The 16808-nt window shown below is 41.7% G+C and overlaps 2 protein-coding genes across 10 annotated transcripts in view; one reads left to right on the top strand and one right to left on the bottom strand.

Annotated features, from left to right (window-relative positions):
* Positions 1-304: 304 nt before the first annotated feature.
* Positions 305-7447, bottom strand: ift22 (intraflagellar transport 22 homolog (Chlamydomonas)). 2 transcript variants are annotated; one of them, XM_061942320.2, is made up of 5 exons: positions 6972-7447; positions 4062-4116; positions 1885-1971; positions 1347-1549; positions 305-1267 (listed from the first exon to the last, which is right to left on the bottom strand). In XM_061942320.2, the coding sequence occupies exons 3-5, from the start codon at positions 1929-1931 to the stop codon at positions 1119-1121; spliced, it is 399 nt and encodes a 132-aa protein (XP_061798304.1). In that variant the 5' UTR covers positions 1932-1971; positions 4062-4116; positions 6972-7447; the 3' UTR covers positions 305-1118. The 2 variants fall into 2 exon arrangements, with proteins under 2 accessions (XP_061798304.1, XP_061798297.1); XM_061942313.2 differs by having other exon boundaries at positions 306-1267; positions 4034-4116.
* The window catches only part of LOC133590422 (uncharacterized), a 23495-nt gene continuing 13936 nt past the window's right edge, over positions 7250-16808 (top strand). For 2 of the 8 annotated variants that reach the window (XM_061943082.2, XM_061943073.2), the window contains exons 1-8: positions 7552-7985; positions 8064-8211; positions 8273-8404; positions 8505-8579; positions 10640-10711; positions 16227-16343; positions 16404-16589; positions 16656-16765. In XM_061943082.2, coding sequence (XP_061799066.1) covers positions 7813-7985; positions 8064-8211; positions 8273-8404; positions 8505-8579; positions 10640-10711; positions 16227-16343; positions 16404-16589; positions 16656-16765 — 1013 coding nt within the window. In that variant the 5' untranslated portion in view covers positions 7552-7812. Of the gene's footprint in view, positions 7415-7550; positions 7986-8063; positions 8212-8272; positions 8405-8504; positions 8580-10639; positions 10712-16226; positions 16344-16403; positions 16590-16655; positions 16766-16808 lie in introns of those variants that run through there. The other 6 variants (XM_061943058.2, XM_061943089.2, XM_061943097.2 and 3 more) reach the window with 6 other exon arrangements.

Below are 16808 nucleotides of genomic sequence, written 5' to 3'. Positions count from 1 at the left end.
GAACGTCCCTGCTGCACTATATTTTTTAACATTAAAAAGTTAAAGTTAAAGTACCAATGATTGTCACACACACACACTAAGTGTGATGACATTATTCTCTGCATTTGACCCATCACCCTTGATCACCCCCTGGGAGGTGAGGGGAGCAGTGGCCAGGAGCGGTGGCCACGCCCGGGAATCATTTTTGTTGATTTGGTGATCATTAAATACTCTTACCTGCACGTTGTCTCCTATCTCCGCACCTTAGGGTCACAACTACCGCTACCATGCTGCAGAGACGTAACATTTTACTGTGAATCATACAAACAATTTTTTTCTAAAAGCAGGTACAGTCCTGTATCTTGAACATTTATTTATACTTAGTATTTTTCTGTGCAAGGCTTATAAACTGTGAATGAACATAAAACAACAGTTTTTGGACAGGTAAGAAATAAATTACGCTCGTTAAAGTTGAAAGGGAAAAAGTGGTTCGATCAGTGGTTCTTAACCTGGGTTGGATGGAACCCTAGGGGTTCGGTGAGTCGGGCTCAAGACACACTCGACTCATCGTGTAAATAAAAACTTCTCCCTATCGGTGTATTACGGATACGACAACAGCAGAAGTCAGACTGATTTGCAGGTGTGTCATTTGTTGTGAGTTTATGTTGCTTTTGTTCTTTGAACAAGGTGATGTTCATGCACGCTTCATTTTGTGCACCAGTAATAAAACATGGTAACACTTTAGTATGGGGAACATATTCACCATTAATTAGTTGCTTATTAACATGCAAATTAGTAACATATTGGCTCTTAACTAGTCATTAATAAGTACTTAGTAATGCCTTATTCGGCATGGCCTTATTATAACTCTAACCCTAACCAAATAACTCTGAATGAAGTCTTTGTTATTTTGAATATGTTCCCCTAGTGTCCAAAAAACTCTAAATTAAGTCTTTGTTCCTTAGAATATGTTCCCCATGCTAAAGTGTTACCAAAAACATATAACTTTGTCTTGAATTTAAAAAAAAAACACACTTAATTTTTCACTAAAGAAGGGTTGGGTGAATGCGCATATGAAAGTGGTGGGGTTGGCTACCTCCAACAAGGTTAAGAACCACTGAATTAGATTGAATATGCTGCTAGGTGATGATAGACATCTCCTCCCTCTCGCGGCTTTCCGAAAGTGTATTTACAACTTTTCCCAAATAGCTGCAGAAAGCTCTCCTCACGTCCTCCGGTTCTTCCTCCACGTCAGAGTGAATAAGTGGAAGTCTGCTCAGCTGTGACGCTGCATGAAAATGAACATGTTAGCTCAAGAACTCAAAGCAAAATTCCTTTATCATGTGCGAAGCTTGAAGAAGGATTACCTAAAGCCAGCCGACCTTCTGCTGCTGTACCGCCAGGCTTGTGGTGAGCGACAAGCAGACACTGGCTCTCCTGCAACCCCTGAGAGGAGATGAACATGGAGTGCCAGGACTCGATTTCTTTGATATGATTAGGAATTTCGGGATTAAAAACGACCACCACGCCGCTGCAGTCCTTCATGAGCGCAGGCCAGCATGACTCAAATCTGCAAGAAGAAGAGGTACGTGAATTTTTAAGTTGTAATGTATCTTCTGTCAAGTGATTGGAACAGCATTTAATTGTCTGTCACTATCAATCGTTGACATAACTAGATGAACAAAGATACATTATTGATAGTGCTAGTAATTAATTTTCTGACTAATACGTAAAACTGGATCACTTCTCCCGGCAAATATGGTATTTTACGCCACTTTAATGTGCTGCAGGAAATGCTTAGGAATCACTGACAATTTTGAGTGTATGACAGCGGTCAATCAATCAATCAACGTTTACTTATGTAGCCCTCAATCACAAATGTCTCAAAGAGGTGACTGAACACACTTGAAATCTCCGGAACAGTCCCACAGCTCCACCTCACATGACTTCATGTCACCGCTACCTTCCAGTTGGGATTCAAATTCCAGTATCCTGCAAGCAAATGAGGCAAACAAAACTATTCATGTGATCATGCAATCTTTTCTCTCCGGATATCAAAAAGCCGCTGTTAGTATTGAGGATTGCCACAATTTACAAAAGCAGTGAAGTTGGCACGTTGTGTAAATCATAAATAAAAAGAGAATACAATGATTTGCAAATCCTTTTCAACTTATATTCAATTGAATAGACTGCAAAGACAAGATACTTGACATTCGAACTGAGAAACTTTGTTATTTTTTGCAAATATTAGCTCATTTGGAATTTGATGCCTGCAACATATCTAATTTCCCTCGGGGATCACCAAAGTACTATCTAATTATAATCTAATGTTTCACAAAAGCTGGTACAAGTGGCAAACAAGACTGAGAAAATTGAGGAATGCTTATCAAAGACTTATTTGGAACAGGTGAACAGGCTAATTGGGAACAGGTGGGTGCCATGATTGGGTATAAAAGTAGATTCTGTTACGATCCGCTGCCCGGATCAGAGTTTGTTTATGTTTGTGTCACGTGTTTTCAGCACCTTGAGTTTAGTTTGTTTCTGTTGCCATGACGGCAGATTGTGCGCACCTGCCTCTGGTTAGTGTTCGGGACGCGCACCTGTTGCCCGGGCGCTAATCAGAGGGCTATTTAGTCTTTGCTCTGGCCTCACTCTGTCTGGCTTCGTAGTTTGTTCTCACACAACTGATGACGACGATTATTTACTGTTTCTTAGCTACTAGTTCTCACGCTAGGCTCTTTTGGTTTGCTAGCTCCCACGCTAGCCCTTTTGTTTATTCATCATATTATTTATATTTAAAATAAATCATTTTTCCTACCTGCAAGCTGTGTCCGAAGCCGTCTGCATCCTTGGGAGAACCACACCCGCATCACTATGCGACCCAGTCGTCACAGATTCCATGAAATGCTCAGTCATTCACAAACAAGGATGGGGCGAGGTTCACCACTTTGTCAACAAATGTGCTAGCAAATTTTTGAACAGTTTAAAAACATTTCTCAACGAGCTATTGCAAGGAATTTACGGATTTCACCATCTACGGTCCGTAATGTCATCAATAGGTTCAGAGAATCTACAGAAATCACTGCACATAGGCAGCAAGGACGACAACCAACGTGACATTCGATCCCTCAGGCGGGACACACGTAAGTGCAAGTTAAATCTCTACAATGCAAAGCCAAAGCCATTTATCAACAACACCCAGAAACGCCGCCGGCTTCGCTGGGCCCGAGCTCATCAAAGATGGACTGATGCAAAGTGGAAAAGTGTTCTGTGGTCTGACGAGTCCAAAATTTAAATTATTTTTGGAAACTGTGGATGTCAAGTCCTCCGGACCAAAGAGGAAAAGAACCATCCGAATTGTTCTAGGTGCAAAGTTGAAAAGCCAGCATCTGTGATGGTATGGAGGTGTATTAGTGGCCAAGACATGGGTAACTTACACATCTGTGAAGGCACCATTAATGCTGAAAGGTACATACAGCTTTAGGAGCAACATATGTTGCCATCCAAGCAACGGTATCATGGACGCCCCTGCTTATTTCAGCAAGACAATGCCAAGCCACATGTTACAACAGCGTGGCTTCATAGTAAATTAGTGTGGGTACTAAACTGGCCTGCATGTAGTCCAGACCTGTCTCCCATTGAAAATGTGTGGTGCAATATGAAGCCTAAAATACCACAAAAGAGACCCCGGACTGTTGAACAACTTAAGCTGTACATCAAGCAAGAATGGGAAATAACTCCACTTGAAAAGCTTAAAAAATGGGTCTCCTCAGTTCCCAAACGTTTACTGAGTGTTGTTAAAAGGAAAGGCCATGTACACAGTGCTAAAAATGCCCCTGTGACAACTTTTTTGCAATGTGTTGCTGCCATTAAATTATAAGTTAATGATTATTTGCAAAAATAAATCAGGTTTCTCAGTGTGAACAAGAAATATCTTGTCTTTCCAGTCTATTCAATTGAATATACATTGAAAAGGATTTGTAAATAATTGTATTCTCTTTTTATTTACCATTTACACAACGTGCCAACTTCCCTGGTTTTGTAACAAAAGTACCTGACTGCTTGAGTGGGTCTGTATTCACCTCCCACATTTTCCGTTGCATCTGAGAGGAAGTTTGCGAGGACACTTTTCCCACTCTGAAACAGACAGAGGAGGCCTGTTAAACAAATGCTGGAAAAGATGTTTTCCTTGCCATGGCTTATTTTTACAGTCGACTATCCATCCATCCATCTTCAACCGCTTATCCGGAATGGGTTTGCGGGGACAACAGCTCCAGCAGAGACCCCCAGACTTCCCTCTCCAGAGCAACATTAGCAACTTCCTCCTGGAGGATCCCGAAGCGTTCCCAGGCCAGAGAGGAGATGTAATCCCCCCCCATCTGGTCCTTGGACTGCCCCGGGGTCTCCTCCCAGTGGGACGTGCAACAAGGACTTCCCTAGGGAGACGCTGGTGAGGCATCCGCACGAGATGCCCGAACCACCTAAGCTGACTCCTTCCCAAGCGGAGGAGCAGTGGCTGTACGCTGAGTCTCTCTTGGGTGACTGAACTTCTCACCCTATCTCTAAGGGAGATGCCAGCCACCCTTCTGAGGAAACTCATTTCGACTGCTTGTATCCCCGATCTTATTCTTTCGGTCATGACCCACACTTCATGACCATAGGTGAGAGTAGGAATGTAGATAGCTCGGTAGACCGAGAGCTTTGCCTTCTGGCTTAGCTCTCGTTTGGTCACAACAGTGCGGCAGAGAGACTGCAATACTGCCCCAGCTGCTCCCGTTCTCCTGCTGATTTCCTTCTCCATATTTCCCTCACTCGTGAACGAGATACTTAAACTCCTCCACCTGGGACAGAGTCTCGTTCTCTACCTGGGACTGTACAAACCATCAATTTCCTGCTGAGAACCATGGCCTCAGATTTGGAAATGCTGATCCTCATTCCAACCGCTGAACACTCGGCTGCGAACTGATCCAGTGAGAGCTGAAGGTCACAAACCGATGGAGCCCTCAGGACCACATCATCTGCAAACAGCAGTGACGCAACCTTTAGCCCGCCGAGACGTATACCCTCTCTGCCATGGCTACGACTCTGCCCAGAAATCCTGTCCATGAAAATCACAAACCGGATAGGGGACAGAGCGCAGCCCTGGCGGAGACCAACCCCCACTGGAAACGGATCCGACTTACATCCAAGCACCCGGACACAACTCTCGCTTTGGTTGTACAGACATTGGATGGCCCTCAGCAGGGTCCCCCTCACCCCGTACTCCCTCAGCACCTCCCAGGGGACCCGGTCATACGCCTTCTCCAAATCCACATGAATTGATTAACGTGGACCCCGACTTAAACAAGTTGAAAAACTTATTGGGGTGTTACCATTTAGTGGTCAATTGTACGGAATATGTACTTCACTGTGCAATCTACTAATAAAAGTTTCTATCAATCAATCAATCACATGCAGACTGGATAGGCATACTCCCAGGTAGGGCTGGGCAATATATCGATATACGCAATATATCGCGGGTTTGTCTCTGTGCGATATAGAAAATGACTATATCGTGATATCGAGTATACGTTCTCACGCAGTTGCTTTTAGCTGCCGGCATTACACTACAGGCTCTTCTCACTCCTTCTTGTGTCTCCTTTTCACAGACAACAAGCGCACCTTCTACATACGCCACATACTGTCACGTCATACGTCACATACGTATATGCCCTCGCGGAACAGAGAGGTAGTGGCATGGGTAACGTTAGCTGTGATGCTAGCGGTAATACGAGAGAAAGAGGGTGCGAATCTGGTAACGAAGGAAGAATTAATTCCCAAGAAAAACAGCAGGGGGTCCATTGTCTGGCGGTGGTTTGGCTTCAAGCGGGAAGATGTCGAACAGACAACCGTAATTTGTCAAGTGTGGGGCAAAAGCGTTTCTACAAAAAGTAGCATTACTGCTAATATGTAGCATCACTTGAAAAGTCACCTGCTAGAGAATGAAGAGTGCTTACTCCGCATGTCAACATCTCTGTTCGGCGCCACACGCCCACACCATCAAAATGCAGAGGCAAACATTTCCACATCAACACCGTATGAAAAAAAAGAGTCGACAACAAAAGGAGATAACGTCCGCAGGAACCTACCACATAGTGAAAGACGAACACTATTTGATTTCCTATTATGCAGCTCATTTTTATTTGACACTTATTAAAATATCTTGTGTGACATCATGTTTTTAAACTATTAAAGTGGCGTTCTGTACAAAAAGTGCACTTTAATTTAGTTTTGTTTTGATATGTCATCTTAGTGACATCATGCACTAAAGTGCACTACTAGCTTCTTTTAAAATGTCTCTGACAATCTCGCACGTTCTGTTTTGAAATGACATGAATGTTTGTGCCACTGCTTAATAACTGTTTGATAAATACACTTTTGCTAAATTGACTTAGTTGTGACTTCCTTCTCTGCATGAAAGTTTAAAATAAGCATATATTAATGCAGTATGAAGAAGAATGTTTTAATGTAGACACATTGAATCATCATACTGCTGTGATTATATGCATCAAGTGTTCATTCAAGGCTAAGGCAAAATATCGAGATATATATGGTGTATCGTCACATGGACTAAACATATCGAGATATTAAAAAAGGCCATATCGCCCAGCCCTACTCCCAGGCCTTTTCCAGGATTCCCGCAAGAGTAAAGAGCTGGTCAGTTGTTCCACGACCAGGACGGAATCCACAGTCGACTAGCAGCAGTCTATTGGTTTTTGATTGATTGATTGAGACTTTTATTAGTAGGTTGCACAGTGAAGTACATATTCCCTACAATTGACCACTAAATGGTAACACCCCAATAAGTTGTTCACACTTGTTTAAGTCGGGGTCCACGTTAATCAATTCATGGTTTACTTGTTGGTGGTCTTGCAATGAACTAATCAACCGCTCTAATTAAACTGTGCCCTTTTATACAAGACGTTTGTGTGAAAAAGTGTTTCTTTGCTTACCTCGTTTGGACCAATTAGGAGTATTTTAGCTTTTATCATTTCATCAGCGGCGTCGGAGAAGCATTAGCGAAGCAGCTAACTTTGACTGACTGCGCGACGACAAGAACAAGGTAACTGGAAGTATGGTTGCTTTTAAGCATTAAATGTACATTTGTTTTAGAACACTTGGAAGGCGTTCATGTTAAAAAGAATGAGCATACATTGTGCTAGTATATAGCATGTTGGCCGAGCTTGTAACGCCACACTTCCGCGTCGTTTCCATGGCGTCAGCCAATGACTGCTTTTAGGCGGGGAAGTCCCGCCCACTTCTTCTTCCGACAGCGAATTGACAGCGAGTAAAGTGGTGTGACGTCACCGAACTGTTCCCTCACTGGCCAATCATTTTCAAATCAGAGTTGAGAAGCGGACGACAGTTTGGAGTGTTCGCCATCCCAAACAAAGCAGTAAGTCAATATTATAAACATCAATATACTCGTAAGCATTTCATTATCAACACAGTTTCTTCACTAGATGTACAAGCTGCTTTATTGTTTGAGTAAAAGGACATACTTAAACGTCACAACGGAGTGTCTGTGTTGCGCTTCCGTGTCGACACTTGACGACATAAGCTAATGACAAGGCTAAAAAAATCTAATAGCATTCATTAAACATTTCAACTGTACACAAGGCTGAAACAAAATTCAATAGCATTCAATAAACAATTCAACTTTATACAAGGCTAAAAAAATAATAAAATAGCATTCATTAAACAATTCAACTTTATACAAGGCTACAAAAATCAAATGGCATTCATCAAACATTTGAACTGTCTTAACCGTATGTTGTTGTTTATGCTGCACCAATGACAGGTGCTATGTGTCCGGAGGATGAGCAGACGAGTCCCCCCGGGGACCCCAGCCCAAGCAGGTTTGGTGTGACACTGACCTGCGGGGACCCTGACAACCCTCATGGACCCACAAAGAAGATCTGGACTAGCAGCGGTCTTAACAGGACCCCGGAGGTGGAAATTCACTGGTGAGTTCCAAGAGTAATGCATGCACAAATACTTACAGATGAAATCAATTTACGAGCCGTTTCTGTCACTTTTCAAAGTCCATGCAGTCCATTCAGTGCGCAGAGTCCATGTATTCTTGGGGACAACAACAAAGGATTCGGGTCTTTTGTGAAGCGATTGACGGATGCTGAAGCCGAGATCGTCTGTGCAGCCGCACAGCTTGTGTCTTTAAAAGATATACTAAAAGTATGTTTATCACGTCCTGTGAGCAAGTATTCTCCAAACTTAATCATCCTCTCTTCTTTAGGATGCAAAATCATCCACAGTCAACAAGCAGCGAGTTGCCAGGCAGAGAGGAATCCTGCTGCAGAAGATGGAGGACTTTCGGCAAATAAACAAAGCCGTGCGGCAAAGACTGAACCAGCTCCTGGATGAGGAGGTCAGTCATCAATTCAAGCTTACCCGGCGCAGTGTACAGCTTTATTGTAAAGTTAATGAGCACCTTTATGTACGTTTTATCATTATTTCCCTTTAAACAGATGGACCGGATTGACGCAGGCACCAAGATTGACGCGTTGTTGAATAAGATCTTACAAGCTGAGCGTGAAATTGAGGTGTGTTTTATGAATACGCTTTTATATTTCCATCCATTTCCTACCGCTTGTCCCTTTCGGGGTAGCAGGGGGTGCTGGAGCCTATTTATAACATAATTTAATTTACATATTATTGTACAAAACCCAAAAGCAGTGAAGTTGTCAGGTTGTGTAAATGGTAAATAAAAAGAGAATACAACAAATCCTTTTCAACTTATATTCAATTGAATAGACTGCAAAGACAAGATATTTCATGTTCGAAATGAGAAGCGTAATTTTTTTTTGCAAATAATCATGAACTTACGAGTTTATGGGAGCAACACATTGCAAAAAAGTTGGCTCAGGGGCATTTTTACCACTGTGTTACATGGCCTTGCCTTTTAACAACAAGTTTGGGAGCTGAGGAGACCAATTTTTGAAGCTTTTCAAGTGGAATTCTTTCCCATTCTTGCTTGATGTACAGCTTAAGTTGTTCAACAGTCCGGGGTCTCCATAGTGCCACACATTTTCAACGGGAGACAGGTCTGGACTACAGGCAGGCCAGTCTAGTACCCGCACTCTTTTACTATGAAGCCACGTTGATGTAACACGTGGCTTGGCATTGTCTTGCTGAAATAAGCAGGGGCGTCCATGATAACGTTACTTGGATGGTGACATATGTTGCTCCAAAAGCTGTATGTACCTTTCAGCATTAATGGTGCCTTCACAGATGTGTAAGTTACCCATGCCTTGGCCACTAATACACCCCCATACCATCACACATGCTGCCTTTTACACTTTACGCCGAGAACAATCCAGCTGGTTCTTTTCCTCTTTGTTCCAGAGGACACAACGTCCACAGTTTCCAAAAATAAATTGAAATGTGGACTCGTCAGACCACAGAACACTTTTCCACTTTGCATCAGTCCACCTTAAAAGAGCTCAGGGCCCAGCGAAGCCGGTGGCGTTTCTGGGTGTTGTTGATAAATGGCTTTCAGTTTGAATAGTAGACTTTTAACTTGCACTTACAGATTTAGCGACAAAGTGTAGTAACTGACAGTGGTTTTCGGAAGTGTTCCTGAACCCATGTGGTGATATCCTTTACACACCGATATTGCTTTTGATGCAGTACCGCCTGAGGGATTGAAAGTCCATATTATCATGGTTTACGTGCAGTGATTTCTGCAGATTCTCTGAACCTTTTGATGATATTACGGAGCGTAGATGGTGAAATCCCTAAATTCCTTGCAATAGCTGCTTGAGAAATGTTGTTCTTAAACAATTTGCTCAGGCATTTGTTGACAAAGTGGTGACCCTCGCCCTGTCCTTGTTTGTGAATGACTGAGCATTTCATGGGAGCTGCTTTTATACCCAATCATGGCACCCACCTGTTCCCAATTCGCTTGTTCACCTGTGGGATGTTCCAAATAAGTCTTTGATGAGCAAACCTCAACTTTCTCACTCTTTTTGCCACTTGTGCCAGCTTTTTGAAACATGTTGCAGGCATCAAATTCCAAAATGAGCTAATATTTGCAATACTTAACAAAGTTTTCCAGTTGGAACGTTAAGTATCTTGTCTTTGCAGTCTATTCAATTGAATATAAGTTGAAAAGGATTTGCAAATCATTGTATTCTCTTTTTATTTACCATTTACCCAAAGTACCAACTTAACTAGTTTTGGGTTTTGTAGAAGGTAATTTAATCACTTTCCCAAACTCTAACAGCACACTACATGTTAAAAAAATTCACAAGTATGTAAATAACACCACAATGCATTTTTAAGATCTAATTTTAGTTTTTCATCTGAGCAAGGCATATACAATTGTTTGTGATCTTCTTTGTGGGGTCAGTTCAGGGAGGGTCCTTTATTGTTACCAGTGCACAAAGCAAGACATTGGATGTGCAATCACCCCCTAACATCAGCTGCTCTGGTAGAATGAACAAAAAGTCACACAAACAATGTAGAACGTTTTTCCAGAACAGTGGATGGGCTATTAAAAATCTCCTTATTTTCTTTCATTTTCACTTCCTTAAGGTGTGCATTATTTTGTCCATATTGTACATAATGTCAGTGTGTTTATCCCTTTTATCTGTTTTTCAAGATTCTTAAAGGTGACTTGGTTGTAGCAGAAAAAAGAGCGGAGGAGCTCATGTGTCTGCAGCAACTAGAGCAGGTGATGAGTGCATGTTAGCACATTTCATAACAGTCCCCTTGGGTATACTTTAGAGTAGTCAGTGTACAGCTTGTATTACAATATACCCAATGAAAATGAGTCAACAAATTGGCATTATCGTCTAAATAGCTGGCAACACAAGTAGAGGTGGACCGCTTCACACAATCCAGTTCGGATCTTATCACGCTTTTGTAGTCACGGTTTTTGGTTCTTTTTGCTATAGAAGATTGTGGTTCTTTTTAAAGGGGAACTGCACTTTTTTTTTTTTAATGTTGCCTGTTCACAATCATTATGACAGACAAGAAGACAAAAGGTTTTTCTTTGTTACTTTCTAACATGTTAAAATCGTCTTGTTCTTGGTGGCTAGCAATGCCGCTAATGGGAGCAATCAATTCTACCTCTAAACAGTGTTGGGACTAACGCCGTTAGTTTCGGCAGTAACTAATCTAACGCGTTATTTTTTATATTCAGTAACTCAGTTACCGTTACTACATGCGTTATTTTACGTTATTTTTTATGTAGTATCGGCTAGAAACAGAAGATCTGAGTGTGTTTTATTGCAGCGCTGCAGTGTCGTCCTTCTGAATCTCTTGTGTCACAAGGAGGAGGGGCTGTGTGTGTGTCTGGGTGTGCGGAGGGAGGGAGGGAGGGGAGGGGTGCGCGCAGCAGCATTGGTGAGGGAGGGGCAGAGAGAGAGAGAGTTATGATAAACGCGCATGCGTCGCCAGGCTCTGCTTTTTATCCATAGATTTATCACATTTAATTTTTTATTATCTATAGCAGGGGAGTCAAAAGTGTGCCCCGGAGGCCATTTGCGGCCCACAGCTAATGTTTTAAAGGCCCACAGCACATTCAAAAAATACTGTTAAAATAAACAAAAACATAACAAAAGTGAAATAAAAAAGCTTAAAGGTGAAATATAATTTAGAAAAAGTTGCAATGTTGACTAATAAAACAAAGCTGTTTTTTTTTCTTTCAAACTGTCATTGCTCAAAACATAATATTGAATCAAAATCAATGTTATTATGAATTATAGTACACACACTCTGTCAATTCTCTTATACACTCTTTCATTCTAGACTTCTAGAGTGTTTGATTATCACATCACTCTAAATGTATAGACTATAAAGTTCACAAACATAAAGAGGGATGCTAGTGGGCCAGGGCAGTCTCTCCTTATCTCTAAACTAAAAGTGGGGAAATGCGTAGAGTGTTCTGGGCTTTAGACATGATTTCATTTCAGAATTCCTTGAGAGAAAAAACGCCTGGTTAGGCTTTGTGTATGTAAAGTTAAAGTACTTCCTTGGTTTACAGCTATGTTGTTATTATGCTGTTTGTTACTTGTGTATGTTATGTTGCAGCTATTTCAAATAGTTTTGTCAATTAGTTCTGGCCTGAAATAAATTGGCCCTTTGAAACATATCTTTGTCTTTGTGTGTTGTATGTAGAGCACATTGCTTAGCAGAGTTGAGTGATGCAAATGCATGTCAAGTTGATCAACAGATTGTATTATTCTCCAGTGCAATAACAGTACTAAAATGAAGGCTAAAAGGGCATTAATGGGAGCTTTAAAAAAAAAAAAAAAAAAAGTAACTAAATAGTTACTTTTCACAGTAACGCATTACTTTTTGGTGTAAGTAACTGAGTTAGTAACTGAGTTACTTTTGAAACAAAGTAACTAGTAACTGTAACTAGTTACTGGTTTTCAGTAACTAACCCAACACTGCCTCTAAATCACTTTAAAAATGAACAATACTTAATTTACGTGCCATGACCTGTATAATAACCAAGCTGTAGTGACATTGTTATTGTAAGAGCAAATGAGTGTAGTAACACATCGCCATGCTACGGTATTAGCCGTAAAAGTTAACTACGGCAAGAGATAAGCTGGCTTCTACAACAATAGAGTTTGTAATGCACAACACTGCGATAGGACACCAATCTGTAGTGACTGAAAAACATGAACAATCATATTACAGTATCTGTAAAGTGTTAGGAAACATTTCATGTTCATCATATTACAGTATCTGTGAAGTGTTTTCATGTTTTGTCTGCACACAGCTGAGCTAGCTAGAGAGCCTATTGAGTAATAACACTCATGACGTGGTTCATATACAGTCTAGTGACTCACTCCACCAACAGTTGTTCATCTGCTCCAGCTGTAAGGAACTTTTTTGAAACCATTATTTTGTTAGCGCACTCAGACGGGATATTGCGTACAGCGCTGTGATTGTGAAGGTGGGAAGTGTGCTTTTTCTCTGAGTTTGGCAAGTAAGGAGACGACTTGAGGCTGTTGGGGAAAAAAACAAGTTGCGTCTGCTGTCTTGTTTGTACATTTATTATACATTGATAATGTTGTTCACAAGCAAATAAGATGTGTTGTGGGTATATGGATTGTTCTTTAGCTTCAAAGTTTAGTCGCTGTTTTAAGTGGCTGTTTCCTCGTTGCTTATTTGAGGACGGATGATTGAGCGTCTTTTCCCAAATAAATATTCCTTCTCACAATGGCAGCATTCAGTCACATTTATGTGCCCTGATATTGTGGCTTGAACAGCGGCTTCCATTTTATTGGCCAAACCTGTCATTTCGTCCATTAATGCGGAAATCAACTTCACTTTTTTTTGTGTTTATTGATTATTGATCAGGCATATTAATGCTTTGTCAAAATAAAAAGTAGAAACCAGGGTGAGATCCCAAACTTCTAGTAGACATGCTCTTATTTTTCCCTCATATGCTCACTCATCAGTTTTACTGTTACAAGCTCAAGAATTTGAGTTTTTTTAGACTATAATATTTTGTGAAGCCAATGTCAAGATTGAGAGTAGCCCTAAAGCATCCTCTATCTCTGTCTTTTCCACACCAATGCCTTACCCAGAATTTCCACTGAATGCGAAACGGCCGCGGACCGACATGCGCGCGCCCGTGCACTCTTTCCGTTTTTGTTCAAGTCAATGTGTCCGTTTCCACTGCCGTGGAACGCCACCGACAGCCTTTGCCATTCCGCATTCCAGCGCTTAATATACACAGAGTTTCTATTTCTGCCGGACTGCGCAACAAATCCCTTTAGTTTGCCTAAAATCTGCTAGTGTTAAACAGGAAGTTACACACTTAAACAAAATAAAGTATTCGGTTTACTTTCAAAATAAATATTTTACACTTTGAAAGGTCCTAATGGGCGGTGACGGACATGAAGTCAACTTGTCAAAGGTTTTCAGACTTCATTTCATTTTTTTGGACACAGATGGAGAAGAACATGCTGATTCTGGAGGTCCAAAAAGTAAATATTAATATACAGGCATATCCCGGGCAGCTAAATTGGGATATACAGTAAGGTTCTGTGGGATGATGTTACTGTTGTCTTGTTGCTTGCTGCAAAAAAAAAGTAGTTTATCAAGGCAGGATCGTGTTTATTTGCTTCTGCTTCTCTGGAAGGACAGAATCGGGGCTCACACTGATAATGTTGCTCATTGGGCATAATCGGAACGACACACACGCTCCAAATTAGTAAAAAAAAAAAGATAAAACATTTGATCCAAACCGAGTCAGCTCATGTACGGTTCAGATTTTTTCAACTGTTACATCCCTTAAGCATAAGTGGGTAGCAAGATATTTGTGTCTTCTCCACAGTCAAGCATGTGGTGGTCTGCGGCTGCAGAAGTATTGCTCCACACTTGGGAACTACATTTCGTTGAGGGGGGAGGATAAATTCCAATATGTCCTGTGACATTGTGAAGCACAGAAGGATTCTCCAAGATGAAGAAGGTGATGGGGGGGAAATATGTCTCCTCCAGAGCTGAACTGGATTGAGCACCTGTGAGGCATCCTCAAGCAGAAGAAAAGGAAAGGCTGTCTTGACAGTGATGTCATGAAGGAATGGAAGGGGATTCTCATGCCAACTTGTGCAGCTCTGCTCAATTCCATGCCCAAAAGGATCGAGGCAGTGGTAGATAAGAACATTACTCACACTAAATACTCACACCATTCAGACAATAATGTCTGTGTGTTGACACATTTTCAGCGGATTGCACATCTCCAAAACCCAAAACCAGTGATAAAAAGAGAATACAACAAATCATTTTCAACTTACATTAAATTGAATAAACTATTTAATATTCAAACTGAGAAACTTAATTTGTTTTGGGCAAATAATCATTAACTTACAATTTAATGGCAGCAACATGTTGCAAAAAAGTTGGCACAGGGGCATTTTTACCAGTGTGTTACATGGCCTTTCCTTTTAACAACACTCAGTAAAGGTTTGGGAACTGAGGAGACACATTTTTGAAGTGGAATTCTTTCCCATTCTTGCTTGATGTACAGCTTAAGTTGTTCAACAGTCTCCCTTCTCATATTTTAGCCTTCATATTGCACCACACATTTTCAATGTCTGGACTACAGGCAGGCCAGTCTAGTACCCACACTCTTTTACTATGAAACCACGCTGTTGTAACACGTGGCTTGGCATTGTCTGGCTGAAATAAGCAGGGGCGTCCATGATAACGTTGCTTGGATGGCAACATATGTTGCTCCAAAAGCTGTATGTACCTTTCAGCATTAATAGTGCCTTCACAGATGTGTAAGTTACCCATGCTAAAAGTTCCCGACCAATCCGGATGGTTCTTTTCCTCTTTGTTCCGGAGGACACGACGTCCACAATTTCCAAAAACAATTTGAAATGTGAACTTGTCAGACTACAGAAGACTTTTCCACTTTGCATCAGTCCATCTTAGATGAGTTCAGGCCCAACGAAGCCGGCGGCGTTTCTGGGTGTTGTTGATAAATGGCTTTGGCTTTGCATAGTAGAGTTTTAACTTGCACTTACAAATGTAGGGATGAACAGTAGTTACCGATAGTGGTTTTCTGAAGTGTTCCTGAGCCCATGTGGTGATATCCTTTACACACTGATGTCGGTTTTTGATGCATTATCGTCTGAGGGACCCAAGGTCACGGGCATTCAATGTTACGAGCAGTGATTTCTCCAGATTCTCTGAACCTTTTGATATTACGGAGCGTAGATGGTGAAATCCCTAAATTCCTTGCAATAGCTGCTTGAGAAATGTTGTTCTTCAACAATTTGCTCAGGCATTTGTTGACAAAGTGGTGACCCTCGCCGCGTCCTTGTTTGTGAATGACTGAAGCTGCTTTTATAGCCAATCATGGCACCCACCTGTTCCCAATTAGCCTGTTCACCTGTGGGATGTTCCAAATAAGTCTTTGATGAGCATTCCTCAACTTTCTCACTCTTTTTTGCCACTTGTGCCAGCTTTTTTGAAACATGTTGCAGGCATCAAATTCCAAATGAGCTAATATTTGCAAAAAATAACAAAGTTTTCCAGTTGGAACGTTAAGTATCTTGTCTTTGCAGTCTATTCGATTGAATATAAGTTGAAAAGGATTTGTTGTATTCTCGTTTTATTTATTTTGGGGTTTGTATATTGCTATAAAAGCTTTACACTGACTACTTGAAAATAATGACTAGATTGTTCATACTGCATATCAACCTTGATGACCGCAGGAGAACATGAAGAGCGCTCTCAACATGGCCAAGTCCTCTGAGGCCAATCGCGCTCGTACGCAGGGGCAGCTACGCAGCAAAGAAGCAGACAACAATCGACTGACAGTGCAAGTGAAGGTTAAAGAAAGAAAAAATGTTCCAAGATGTGCTGTGTCTGAAGTCATCCTTCTTCTCTAGATACTCGAGCGAGCCCAGACTCAACACAAGGCGGAAATAGAAGAGCTGAAGGCGTCCTTAGCGTCTCTTACTGAGCAGAGCTCGAAGGAAAAAGAGGCCCTGAAGAAAGCATCGCGAGCGCACAAGCAGAGAGCCGAGCGCTTCGAGGCCGGCCTCGACAAATGCTACAGCCAGCTCAGGGAAAGGGTGGGCCGATGGTCAATGGGGTCACACCCTCCCAGTTGCTGTCGTTGACGGTTTGTCTTTACGCAGGACGTGCAGCTGACCCTTCTTCAGCAAGAGAAAGAAACATGGACGCGAGAGAAGGAGCAGCTGAGTAAGGGGAACCACAAACTCGGCGATCGTGTGGGGTTTCTGCAAAGGTTGGTAGCTGCTAACTTGCACTTGCACATTACAGCCACTTTT

The sequence above is a fragment of the Nerophis lumbriciformis genome, linkage group LG03 (genome assembly GCF_033978685.3).
Source record: "Nerophis lumbriciformis linkage group LG03, RoL_Nlum_v2.1, whole genome shotgun sequence".
Taxonomy (NCBI): Eukaryota; Metazoa; Chordata; class Actinopteri; order Syngnathiformes; family Syngnathidae; genus Nerophis; species Nerophis lumbriciformis.
Note: the sequence above shows the minus strand (reverse complement) of the source record. Positions and strands in the feature narration are given on the sequence as shown.

Coding starts and splice junctions, on each gene's coding strand:
- ift22 (XM_061942313.2), bottom strand. CDS start 7,010: ATGATAAAAGCTAAAATACTCCTAATTGGTCCAAACGAG. Junction 1,550..1,884: donor GACTGTTCCGGAGATTTCAA/GTGTGTTCAGTC, acceptor TTCTTCTTGCAG/ATTTGAGTCATGCTGGCCTG. Junction 1,268..1,346: donor AGAAGGTCGGCTGGCTTTAG/GTAATCCTTCTT, acceptor ATTTTCATGCAG/CGTCACAGCTGAGCAGACTT.